At 41.8% G+C, this 13732-nt stretch overlaps 2 protein-coding genes across 4 annotated transcripts in view; both read left to right on the top strand.

Annotated features, from left to right (window-relative positions):
- Positions 1–13732, top strand: part of LOC140714474 (fatty acid-binding protein, intestinal-like) — a 559271-nt gene that overhangs the window by 469531 nt on the left and 76008 nt on the right. The window lies entirely within an intron of this gene.
- Positions 1–13732, top strand: part of pik3ap1 (phosphoinositide-3-kinase adaptor protein 1) — a 147112-nt gene that overhangs the window by 99837 nt on the left and 33543 nt on the right. For 2 of the 3 annotated variants that reach the window (XM_073025107.1, XM_073025104.1), the window contains exon 11: positions 13613–13702. The exons of the other annotated variant lie outside the window; for it this stretch is intronic. In XM_073025107.1, coding sequence (XP_072881208.1) covers positions 13613–13702 — 90 coding nt within the window. The remainder of the gene's footprint in view (positions 1–13612; positions 13703–13732) is intronic. 3 annotated transcript variants of the gene reach the window in all.

The raw sequence follows: 13732 nt of genomic DNA, 5'->3' as shown, positions 1-13732 counted from the left end.
ATACATACTACTATAAATTACAGGAAGAATTGTATGTGTGTATGTATGTGTGCGTGTGTATATATATATATATATATATATATATATCAAAAAGTTAAATAAGTATGCAAAGAGAGAAAAAAATCTTTAAAAAGCTGATATGTGTACTTCTGCATTATGCTCTTGACTTGTGTCTTGTAGATGGTAGAAAAGCTGTAGGGTGACAGGTGGATTACTCTTCTAGGATACCCAGCATTTGACCAATTCTTGTAGCCAGAATATTTATCTGACTGGTTCAGTTGAGTTTCTGGTCAGTGGTATCCCTCAAATATTGACGCTGAGGGACTCAGCAGTGGTAACATCAATGAGTATTAAGGATGGGTAGTCAGACTGTCTTTTGTTGGATGTGGTCATCCATTGGCATAGTGGCACAAAGGTTACTTTCCATTTATTAGCTCGTGCCTGAATATTTTGATGTATACAGAAACCGGCAGCTACATTTGTTGAACACTGTAATCTGCAAATTTTCCTATATCCATCTGTACACTGGGAGGATTCGCTTTGATGAAGCTGCAGAAGACCATGGAACAAGAGAAAATCTGCAGATGCTGGAAATCCAAGCAACACATACACAATGCTGGAGGAACTCAGCAGACCAGGCAGCATCTGTGGAAAAGGGTACAGTCAATGGTTCGGGCTGAGACTCTTCATCAGCACACTGCTCTAAAGATCTGCAGTGGTGACGTCTTCCTTTGTATGATGTATGACTCAAACCATTGGATCATTTCTCCTTTGCCCATTGACTTCGGTTTTACCAGAGTTTCTCAATCCCAGTCTTGGCCAAGTGCTGCCTTGATGTCAAGAGCAGTTACTTTTGCTTTACCTCTGGAATTAAGCTCTACAAGTAACCATCGTAAGCCCAAACTGAGCAATGATGAGCAGAGTGTTGCTGACTACGTGTCACTTGATAGCACCATCTGTAAAACCTTCCATCGATGTGTTGGTAATTAACTGTCCTTTGGGAAACAGAACATAGAACAGTTCCTTTCAGCCCACAATATTATGCTGACCTACATAAACATACTCCAAGATCAATCTAACCCTTCCCTCCTATATAGCTCATAGCTCTCCATTTTTCTAATATCCATGTGGCTAAGAGTTCTCTTGAATGTCTCTTTTGATTCGGTCTCCACCACTACCCCTGGCAGCGTGATCCAGGGAGCCACCACTCTCTGCGCAAAAAAAATTACCTCTGTTATCTCCCCTAAATTTTCCTCCTTTCAATTTAAACTGATGTCCTCTGGTACTGGAAACTGCAGGCCTGGAAAACTCTATCCGCTCTATCTATGCCCCTTACCATTTATACGCCTCTATCAAGTTGTCTGTCATCCTCCTTTGCTCCAAAGAGAAAAGCCCAGCTTGTTTAATCTTTCTTCATTAAGACATGTTCTCTATTCCAGGCAGCATCCTGCTAAATCTCCTCTTCACCCTCTCTAAAGCTTCCACATTGTTCCCATAATTGCGATAGTATTAAGTTCTCTGCCCACAAAGCCCAAAACTTGAAAGAAGATTTTAAGCCCTATCTCATGTAAGTTAGGCTGTATCCATTTACTTTTCAAACACTAACTTATTTGCCTGTTTAGCCTGTGCAGCAAGGTTTAGCTGCCAATACTCAGTACTTGAGTGGTGGGTCTCCTTTCCCTATCAAGGAGCAGATACTTCCAGCTGATGAAGAGGTTTAAACAATTTTTTTTAATGATACTCATTTAAATTTAGACAAATCGTCCTTAACATGTGTTTAACATTCACAGAGATTTCTAATTTATAAAAGATTTATAAACTTCAAAGCATTTCCAAACACAGGTACAATTTTTACAAACTAGAAGAACATACTGATGAGTTGCAGATGAGCAAGTCTTCTGTTGCAGAAACTGAAAGTTGAGGAATGAATTCTACTTCCTTCTGTAACTTCATCTTTCTATTGTTCTTGTCATTCATAACAATCCCCAAACTGTGATGGTATTTATACTGTTTTCTACTGGATGACATCATCTGTATATGATGTTTTCCAGATGCCATTGCTGGGACACAGATGGTGTTGAAAGCTTCCGGTGACAGAGATCCCAAACATCCACAGTTAATGCTGTGAGGGCTGAGCCTCTGAGTATGCAAACATCCCGATGTGTAACCATGCAAAGTAACATAATCCCATTGTCTTGCACTTGGCTAATGCAGACAAGAGCTCTTGGTTACTTCACTTTGTGAAACAGACCTCTTAGCAGGCAGCGCCATGCTGTGTGTAAGCAACCTGTATTCTGTATCTGTGTTTGCATTCAACTTCAAACTAATTGCGGCTTGCAATTTACATTAAGAAATGGAGGCTGGTTCTTTCTTTATAACAAAAATCTGAGCAAAGAATATTAGTTAAGAGTTTAACTTTATTGCCAGCAACTCTGACCCTTTGGAAAGGTCATGCTGCTGTGCTAGAAAGCTGAGTTCAGCATAAGATTTTTGGGCCCTGAGCAGTGAATTACCATCACATAATGAGGCAATCAGAACTGAACACAATAATCCATCTGTGGTTTAACCAGAATTTTGTAGACATAATATCACAGCTTTTGAACTCAATCATCAAATTAATAAAAGCCAACACAGCATATGCCTTCTTAACCACCCTATCAGCTTGTGTGGCAACTTTGAGCTTTTATGTACTTGGACATCTAGATCCCTCTGTCCCTCCACACAGCTAAATATTCTATCATCAACCTTGTACTCCACCTTCAAGTTCAATCTTCCAAAGACTATCACCTCACACTGAATTCAACTCCCATCTGCTATTTCTCTGCCTAGCTCTGCATCCTGTCTATATCCCATTGTAACTTATGGCGACCTTCCGCACTACCCATAATACCCCTGACTTTCGCATCATCTGCAGACTTCAAGATGGCACTGAGCTGTGGTCTCCATTGAGATTTTGACTCAGACTTTGTTGTTTTTTAAGTTTGTAGGGATAGTTTTGGGACAGAGAGAAAATTTAGGGGTTTGATTCGGGCTTAAAGACAAGGATGTAGAGAAGTTAGAAGTCAGGCTGGAGTCTAGGCCTCCACTTCATGTTTGAAGGCCAGAAACATGGACAGGTAATGAATAAAATCCGGGGTCCAGGCCCCGCCTCCACACTCAAAGGCCAGCAATGTTGACATGGCATGAAGGACATCCATGGTGTGCGTACAAGCAGGAGGCATGAGAAGATGCAAGAGCCAGTGAGTCAGTGATCCCAGTATTCAAGGGGTACTGTCATCAGCTAGCCTGATAAAGATCGAAGCCCAAAGGTTGATCAAAAGATTGGAGGTCAAAGCCTGATGGCTGAAACCTGAAGACTGGAGGCCAGGAGGCCATCTTGGAGTTTGAAGACTGTCCTCCTATCTTCTAGTACTACACCTATGGTCAGGAGCACACAAAGATCATCTTTACCTCACCAGCGTTCTCTTCCTCTGCTTCATCTTAAGGTTAAGAAAATATACATTAGCCTGCTTTATGCTGATCTCACATTCATCAAGCTCCTTCTCCCTGGTGAACACTGAAGCAAAGTATTCACTAAGCACCTCCTCTGCCTTTAGGCACATTTCTCTCTTTAACCTTGAGCAGTCTTACCCTCACTCTAGTTATCCTCCTGCTGCACACATATGTGTAGAAAGCCCCGGGGTTTTCCTTAATTCTACTCAACGAGGCCTCTCATGTCCCTTTCTAGCTTCCCTTAGTGCCACTTTAAGTTCTTCCTTGCTGTCTTCAAATTCTCAGGAGCCCTGTCTGATATTTTATTTTTAAAATCTTAAGTATGTTTGCTTCTTCTTCTTTCTAAATGTTCCACATCTCTTGTCAACCATGGTTCCTTCACCCTACCATTCTTTCTCTATCTCAGTGTGACAAATATATTCAGAACCCCATGCAAGTGGTTCCTAAGTAACCCCCACATTTCTGCTGTGCATTACCCAATATTTTCTGCTCCTATCCTTGTACACTGCTATGCTAAATATAAAGGGGCTCTGACCACTCCTCCTGAAATGCTCTCCCACCTGACCATCTTCATTATAGAGTACTAGATCCAGTGTGGCCTCTCCACCTGTTGGCCTGTCAACATTTTTGTCATGAATCCTTCCTAGGCATGCTTAATAAATTGTTCCCCATCTAAACCTTTTGTAGTAAGGAGTGCCAATCAATGTTAGGGAAGTTGAAGCCACCCATGATAAACAACCCTTTTATTTTTGCAGCTTTCTAGATTCAGCTCCTCAGCATCATTGTTGCTATTGGAGGGCCTATCGAATATCCTCAATAGAGTGAATTGCTCCTTTTCTGTTTCTGAGTTCCACCCAGAATGGCCCAGCAGATGATCCTTCCATGATGTCCTCCCTTTCTGCAGCTGTGATACTATCCCTGATTAACATGTCACTCCTCCACCTCTTTTAGTCCTTCCCTATCCCTTTTGAAACAGTTAACCCAATTGAATTTATCCTACTTTTGTTGAGTGAGATGTACCTTGGGCAATTTTCCATATTGATGGGTAACAGATCAACTCAAGACACAGCTAGTTCTAAAATGCAGATTGTCAGTGCGGTAGCTAGTTCGTTGGTTAATGCTGTAGCCTTTTCTGCATTGAGTGCTTAGCCAATCCTTTATTTCGCATGGAATGAATCACTTTGACAGACACCTGGCCTCTGTGTCAGTAGAGACCTCAGGCAAAAGACATTCACTCATCCAAAGAGTAGCCTGTTGGTTGACAGTGAAGAGCAAAGCCTTGTGGACAGGAAAGTGAGAAGGGGAGTTTGATCTGGAAGTAATATGTTTGGAATAAAGCAAAGAGACCAGGGAGAGTGCAATAAATGGGAGGAGACTGTCAGGTGGGAGAAACAGAGGGAGCATTGTCTGTTCAACCTTAAAGGTAGCAGGACAAGCCAATAACATAGCTGAAAAGGAGGGATGATTTCCTTTATCAGACAAAGAATGGAGTGGTTTGGTTACGACTGTATATGACACTGGTACACCACAGCTGGAGCTCAGCATGTAATTGTGAAGACCATAACAAGCAGCGCAGCAAGGAAAGGGTGCAGAGAAAGTTAACCAAATGTTGCCAGCAGTAGAAAAATGCAGGTATGAAGGAAACTCGAATGGGCCGGGATTGAGGGTGCATGAAAGTAGACAGCCCCCAGATAGAGTAACGAGGGAAAAGCTTACTTCCGTTTCAGATAGAATAGAAAGAGAAAGCAGGGAACTATTGTCTAAACTCTGTAGTTGGAAAGGTACTAGATATTTGGTAGTCAACATGGATTTACTAAAGTAAAGCCATATTTGATAAATCTATTGGAGTTTTTTGAGGATGTATCCAGCACATTAGATGAATAGGAATCAGTGAACATGGTATAATTGGATTTTCAGAAGGCTTTCAATAGTGTCCTAATCTGGAAATTGCCAACTAAAGTTAAGGAATTGAGGTGGTGCATCAACATAGTGTGGAGTATGGACACAGTGTGGCAGGTGTAGAATATCAGCATGGAGTCTGGATAGATTACCGCTATGGCATGGGGTTAGGAAGAGGAGGAATAAATGGGTTCTCCTGAGGTTGACCTGCAATGCCTTTTAGTCCTTATTTGCTCCTTGGTATTTCTTCTTATTAAAACTAAATGGAAAATATCTGCGACTTCTGCTTGCAACATGGTCAGCTGACAATCAGCCACTTCCCCTTCTCATTTGAGGTACTGCTCTTTATGAATGATGCTTTATTTCAGTGAATTGTCACACATTCTTTCAATTTCCTGTTTGCAAAACAGTTTTGCTTCCTTTGAGCCTCGGTGGTGCAGTGGGTGCTCTGAAGCTCAGTGATCCTTGTCTAACGGTGCACAGACATGGTAGACAAGTTTATTATAGCAGTGACTATTTTTGACATAAAGGTTTCATTACCTAATACCAAGAGAATTAGCATTTATCTATATGAAAGAAGCAGCAAAAAAATCAGCAGATGCTGTAAACCTCAAATAAGGATAGAACATTCTAGAGAAAGTCAGCAAGTCAGCCAAATGGGAGTTGGGAAGGAAGGAGGGTTGTAGTGGGGGAGGAGAGACAGACAACTTCATGTTTTTGGCTTTTCATAGATGGCAAGGGTCGGATTGAATAACAGGAAGAAATAAATAGGCAGTTTTTGGAATTAGTCAAGAGTTAGTCAAAAGTATACAAATTTCTGAAGACTACTTTGTTAACAGGTCTCTAAAAACTGTTGGCTCATTTCAAATATAAAATTGACCAATATATCTGGTTTTGGATCTTCAGCAAAGGTTGTGAAATGTGAATCGAGGTTGTTATGTCATTAAGCTCTGGGCAAGGTTCCAACAATCTGAGGCAGTATCCTAGTTCTCCCTATGGCTGCTAACACGAACTGGGCTTAACAATATTTCCCAGTAGCAATGCAGAATATTATACATGTCTGAGGAGTTAGAACAGGTCAATTGATGCCAACTTCATGGCATTTCTAGTAAATTTCAAATTATACACACACAATACTGGAGGAACTCAGCAGGCCAGGTAACATCTATGGAAAAAAGTACAGTCGACATTTCGCGCCAAGACCCTTCAACAAATTATTTGTTTAGCATTCAGATAATGTTTACTTAAAGTTCAGCTCATGTCTAAAGTAACTGAAACCTTTCGCAGAGCTGGGAATGTAACGAGGAAGGAAAGTAGCCCAGTTGCAACTTTCAGAAAAGGAGGAATAGAATGTCAGTGATGGAATAGGGATCAAGAGAAAATGGATGGCACAGACTGGTGTAGTACGTGAGAGTTGTGAAGGCTCATTAATTCCTCAAGTCTGGATAATTCAAGTAAATCTTGCGCCTTCTGAATGACCTGCATAAACTTTCTAGTCAGGCGACCAAAATTTGATGCTAATTCCATTTGTGACTTAGCCAGTTTTTTATACAGTTCACTAGAACTCTCCGACTGTTTGTGAAACCCTATGCTTCCAGTTTTGAAGTTATTTGTCCAGAAGAATCCATCTGACACATCAAGTCCATCCTTGTGGAACAATGCAGTCAGTCCCATTTCCCTGCTCAAGCCCCACTGTTCACCAACGTCCTCTGGAACAGCACCTTTCATCGTGTTGCTTTTCATTTCTTCTGCCAGAGTGTGTTGTTTCACACTTTCAACATCAAATCAGATTCCACCTGCCTCTCACCTTCCCATTCTTTCAGTCTAATGATGTTCTTTAACTATCTTCATGGTTTACCAAATTTAGGGATATGTTTGTACTTTAGAACTTGCACACCTATATGCAAGTCATTGAGATATATTGTGGAAAGGCTGTAGTGCCCACACTGTCTGTAAGGACACCATTGTCTGCTATCCTCAGTTTTGAAAAATAACCATTTACTATAATTACCTGTTTGCTGCCCTTCAATTCTTTTCCTCTCCGTCACTTCTTCAGTCCATGATCCTGAAAGAAGGAGCCACATAGGACTTCTCCTACGCTTCTTTCAACAACTTCTCCAGTTCCTCTTAAGTTCCCTCAGACAAACATAGTTTGCTTCACCAAATCCACCTCTCCCTTATTTCTCCAAACTTCTTTCCTTGATCGTTATTTTTGTAGGTTTCTTCACCCCTGCAAAATGCCCCTATTTCCCTCTCTGCAAAGGCTCATACTTTTGCCATTTTCCAGTACCCTGGCTGTTCTCCAATATCTCGGAGGGTTGCAAGTTGATGGAGGACCCTTCCACAGCCTGGGCCTCATCTCCCTCAGCAGTTTGGGACATGTTCCATCCAGACCAGGTGACGTATTTAAGCGAAACCAACCTTTCTATTTCTTCCTACTCATTAACTTTCACACTTCTGATTTTATATCTGATGGTTCCGCTTCTAGTAACACTTTGAGACTTCGAGACTCCCCTCTCCCTCCATAGCGAGCAGTACAGATTACTTGTTAAACAATCTAACTTTAAAACTGCATATCTGCATTAATCACCTACTTCATCACAATTGCCATGTGTCTATTACTAATTCCTGAGGTATTTTGGATGCTCTTTGCATTAATTGCTGTTCTCTTATATTTTCTCTAATTATTTGGCCTTTCACTTCCCCCTCCTCTTTCTACATGCTTCATCGGAAGGCAAACAACTGCACATGATGGAAATCTGAAATAAAAACAGAAACTACCGTCATTGTTCAACGAGTCAGGCTGAAAGTCATCCAGTGTCAGCTATCCATTTCCCTCCATTGGTGCCACCTGACCCATTGAGTTGCTCCAGCTCCATTGTGTGTTTTGAGAAGTCAGTGTTGTCCATTGTCACACCTGCTATTGGTGCCATGTAGAAGAGGCTGACGATGGCATTTTGATTGGTTTGAAGAAGAGAGCAAGCTGCTGAAGGGGTGATAGTTAAAGGATAATTGAGCAATTGTTCCAGTTGCTGGAAATCCCAAATAAATAGAGTTTTGAAAATAGCCAGCATGTGTGAAGACAGAAAAACTGATTTAATATGGATGAGAATCTTGCATCGGAACCAGATGGTATTGATACAAACTGGAAATATATTCAGTGTAGGGTCCTGAGGGTACGCTAACGCAGGCACAAGGTGACACACAGTTCCTTAGGTTTGCAAGTTTTATTTTATTTACTTACTGGTACAGCACAGTAACAAGCACTTTTGACCCAATGAGCCTGTGCTGCTCAACTGCTGACAAACACCGGGCAGAATTAAACCCAGGGTCATTGCCTCTGTAATAGAGTTATGCTAATCGCTACTCCACTAGGCTGTCCCTGACCTCCTACATTTTGTTAGAACATAGAAGGACAGAGACAGAGAAGGGTGTCTAGGATGGAGAATTGCAAAGACAGGCAATGTGATGCTCAACATCACCCTCATTGACTGAAACGTTCTGCAATTGCTTTTGTTTTCCCAATGCAGAGGATGTATAATGAGGACCAAACACAAGGCAGTACATTAGAAGAAGAGCATAGGTATTGCCATTTTGACTGGTCAGCACAGTATGACACAAATGGGTCTGATTGGCTATAGGAGCACGCCATGTTGTCTTCAGATTAGATTAATTCCCCTAGCTTTAAGCCAGAAGGGAGAAAGGGAACTTCCGTTTTTCTCCTTTAGGATTTAGAAGTGGAAGAAGTGATCTGATTGAAACATATGTGACCGTGAGTAGTCTTACTGTGTTGGATGAGAAGAATCTCAAACTAGGGAGTTAGAAGTGATGAATTTAAAACAGATTTATTATAGAAACATAGGGCACAGGAGTATGATGTCCAGCTTTGCCTGCATTAGGCCCATTTCTGCCTAGACCTTTCCTATCCAAGAATCTGTCCAAGTGCCTTTTAATTATTGTAATTGTATCTTTCTCCACCACCTCCCCGGCTGCTTATTGCAGATAATCACCACACTCTGAGTGAAAAAATTTACCCATCACATCTCCTTTAAATTTCTCCCTGTTCACTTTATCCCTGTGCCTTCTTTACTCTCCTGCCCTGAAATGAAAGCACTCTGTCTATACTATCTATGCCCATCCTCCCATAATTTTACAAACCTCTATAAGGTCACCCTTCAGCTCCTATGTCTGAGTGAGATATAACCAAGCCTAGCCAATGTCCAACAACAGCCCTCTGCTCCAGGCACATCCTGCACTCTCTCCATTGCCACTAGAAGTGGACGTTTCTCTCACAGATTTATGTGTCTTTGGAACTCCCATACTCAATGATGGATGGAATTAGATAGATCCTTAATTTTTAAAAAAGAGAGTGAAAGAATGTAACAGGTAGATGGAGTGTTGAGTACAGGCTACTGTCAGGAATATCTCTGATCTTGGTAATAGGAATGAAATGGTGGAGTAGGTTGGGGGAGGGTGTGAAAGGTCCACTGTTAACCTCATTCATGTCTTTGTTTTTTAGTTAATTACCACTAACAATTGAACTTTAGGTAACCTTTATATTCTGCACCTTACACAGCTCCAGCCTTTCACTATAATGCAGCACATACTCCAGCCCCCTCCTACAATGCTGTACAGTTTGTTTGCAAACTATTCTTTAACTTTAAATATTAAGGCAACACACGTAAAATGCTGGAGAAACTCAGCAGATCAGGCAGCGTCTATGGAAATGAGTAAACAATTAATGTTTCAGGACAAGACCCTTCTTCGGGACTGGAAAAGAAGGGGGGAAGATGCCAGAATCAATAAATAATTACTTAGATATTAAACATATTTTAACGTTAGATGGTTTAGGGCACACTCATGCTGACAAACACCTGGTTATGTTTAGTTTCAACTGTATGTATGTATGTCCCTAAACACTTTTTAACTTGTGATCTAAAAATTTTATCTGTAAAATTATATTGACGCTATTATCTTCATTCCATTTGCCTTTATACAAAGCCATGTCCAAGTTAGGAATCTTTGCTGTCGATATTTGTCACAACAAAGATGTTTTGATGGGCGGAAGTGACAATTACGAAAAATGATGCATGGTTTTGGTTTTCCCCAGGACTACTTTGCTCCAGATTTCATCACAATACTGTGATGAACGTAATTGCCCTCATCATTGCGTGCCAGCGTTTGGCTGAGGGAGAGATCATAGAATGATAAATGTGCATTGAGGAGAAAATGTTCCAATATCCGGAGCCTGTTCCTGTACAAAGGAGGATGGTTGAGATTACTAGAGGTTGTTAAACCCAGCCCTGGCCATCACTGCGGGAGTTGATCAGGACACTGACTTCAGCCCAACCATCCTGAGCTACTTTGTCACTTGTTCGTTATTCCATTATAAGATAAGAAGTGGCGAGATCACCAGTAGTGGCACATTCGTGCCTATTACAAGTTTTCAGCACTTGGAATGGTCCATGCTTGTGTGCAGCAAGATGAAGACAACATTAAGACATTCAGATCAGTGGTAGGAAAAATGGGTCCCAAACAATTGCCAAGCATTAGCCATCTCCATCAGGACTGTGAACACCTGCACTTGGCAGTGGCATTGCTGACATTGAGCCCTTCACCACCAGTGCTGTCCAGAGATGTAACTGTCCACTATATGTGTGTGCAGTGGGTACAAGAGCAGGTCAGGTGTTGGACATTCTGCATGGAATATTTCACCACCTGGCTCTTCAAAGCCTTTCCATCACCTGCAAAGGAATTAGTCAGGAGTGTGATGCATGACTACAACTGCAAGACCATCACCAGGACGAGGCAGCTGTCTTGATTTCCATGAACCTATTCAGGAATGGCAAGCAGTGGCATCTTTTTATACACCAACCAGTTCAATCGTTATCTTCTCTGCTTTTTCTTCTTCCTGGGCCCTTAGCTCCCAGACATAGGCCACTGATGTCCGCCCATCTCTGTCATCCAAAGTCAACAGTGTGGTTGGAGTTCATCAATATTTCTTTAATCCATTGTATCCACTCTACAGTGGATTGTCCTATACAACCTCACTGCGGCCCTCCTGGTTGGCCTTACCCGTTTTCACTTCTCACGACAAAGACTTATGGTTGCACTTCAAGAGGCAATCTCTTCTACTGCCTATGCAGAATTTGTACATTTTTCCACTGTTCCAGTTTCCTCCCCCATGTATTACAAACGTAGATAGAATTGCCCCTCATGTTCGTGTGAGTGGTAGAATCTGGGTGGGCAGTGCTTGTTGATGAATGCTTGGAGAGAATAAAACTGGGATTGGCATTAAGGGGTGTTTCATGGTTAGTTATGGTCTCAGTATAACTCTATGACACGCCTCTTGAACTTTCAATCTCTGCCATCAAGATGACAACTTGGAAACACAACAACAATCTATCAACCTTCACCAGGTCTGAGTCCTGGCACCCCTTGGGCAATGATGTCTTTCCCATGGGCCAACAGCAGTCAAAGAACTAGTTTGCTGCCTCAAAGGTGATAATGGATGTGAATATGTATGAGCCATGCTGTTGAAATAAGCGTCCTCTGAATAATTTTTAAAAATTGCATACTTAAGGAAATGAATGTTGGCAAAGAGCTCCAGCGGCCTCCTCTGTCATAGAGCTTGGGCCCAGGTTCCCTTACAGACTACACTGGCAGGACCGGGGTACAGTGAACCTGAAATTTTCACTGGAACTATATACCCACCCCTGCTTCCTGAACTGCCGTGAGATATTGTTGTGTGGAATGTGGTGAAGTAGAAGCAGGCCAATTGATCCAAGAGATGTGGCTCAGCTTTGAGGCTTTTCACTCGATCTACTCACTGTAACGTCCTAATCACCTGTTGTATGAATGAAGTCACTGGAGAAAAGTACCGGTAGATACGAAGCAGCTTCTTTATTTGACAAAACAAGGCACAGCAGGCAACATACAGAGACACCTTCAGTCAAAAAGTCTGCTGGCCAAATGTTGGGCTCAGTATTTTATGTGCTAAACATCAAAGGACAATTCCATATTTACAATGTATCCACCATGCTTTCTTTGAAACTGCACACAAACCTCACACTTCCTGATTTGCACGCACACCACAGGCTTCCAGATGAATTTTAATCAGGATTGTCTGGTCTGGGATTTGTAGCTTTTAAGCACCCATTGTTCAGAGCTGCACCCCAAATTAAATCCTCAACACATATTCAGATGTGAAGACTGGTAGCCAAAGTCATTTGCTAAATGTAAATGCGCTAAACCCAAAAATTGTTCTAACATCACTGAAGGACAAGGTTTCATTCTGCACAGTTGCTTTATAAGGTAATGCTGCTTCTAAGCTGCTGCCTTAATGTGGTGAAAAGCACTTCATGATATCCCCCCACAAACCAACATCTTATTTAATTTTAAAATGCTTGACATAATCTAAAGCATGTGAAATTCAATGTTACATAACATTTACCAGCTGGATATTGTTTTGCATAATACCGTACTTTTGGATTAATCATTTAAAAAGCTTTATTGCCTCATCTTGACTGAATCAGTTACAACCCTCTGCCTAGTAAACTTTCAGACTCAGAAAGATTTAATTATCTGAAAATAGACTGAAACTTACTTGACCACAAAGGCTGTTATTAGCTGCTGCCGGAGGAACTCAGCAGGATCAGACAGCATTTGCGAAGGGAAATAGGTAGTTTCCATTTTAGTTCAAGACCCAACACCCTTCTAACATGTCCATTTCCCCCCACAGATGCAGTTTGTTGCTCCAGATTCCAGCATCTGCAAACTCTTGTATCGTCACGTCATTAGCTGATGAGGCATGTGATTGGTTCATGTGAGCTGCCTGTACTGAGGATGGATAGCTGTCAGGACCTGTCACTGAGAATACTGAGGATGTCACTGAGAAAAATGCTGCTGATTGGTGGCACATTGACAGCGGGTTATAACATTGTCATACTGGCCCAGATTCATTCCCAAGCTTGGGTGTGACTTGTGTGGATTTTGGGATGTGGCTTCCTCCCACATCCCAAAAACATTCAAGTTCTTTAAGCAGCTGCTGTAAATTGCACGCAGTTTCTTTGTGTGGTCAGGGAATCGATTGGGAGTCCATGGGCATGTGTGAGAGAGAATGAGTGAGGGAACAGGAATGATGTGCCATTCTGACAGTTGACGTAGGACTGATGGGCTGAAAATAAAAAATTTAATTAGAAAAATATCTCTTCTGCTCCAGTGTTTTGCAGTGAAGAGAAGCGAGCAGAGAACCTTTACATCACAGCCATGCGTACCCCAGGTGCCCCAGCAGGTGGACACCCCGGCCCAGGTATTTAGCGAACAATTCTTCCCAACTTGT

Source organism: Hemitrygon akajei, chromosome 21 (assembly GCF_048418815.1).
Source record: "Hemitrygon akajei chromosome 21, sHemAka1.3, whole genome shotgun sequence".
In the NCBI taxonomy this organism is placed as follows: domain Eukaryota; kingdom Metazoa; phylum Chordata; class Chondrichthyes; order Myliobatiformes; family Dasyatidae; genus Hemitrygon; species Hemitrygon akajei.
This window is presented reverse-complemented; position numbering and strand designations above follow the sequence as displayed.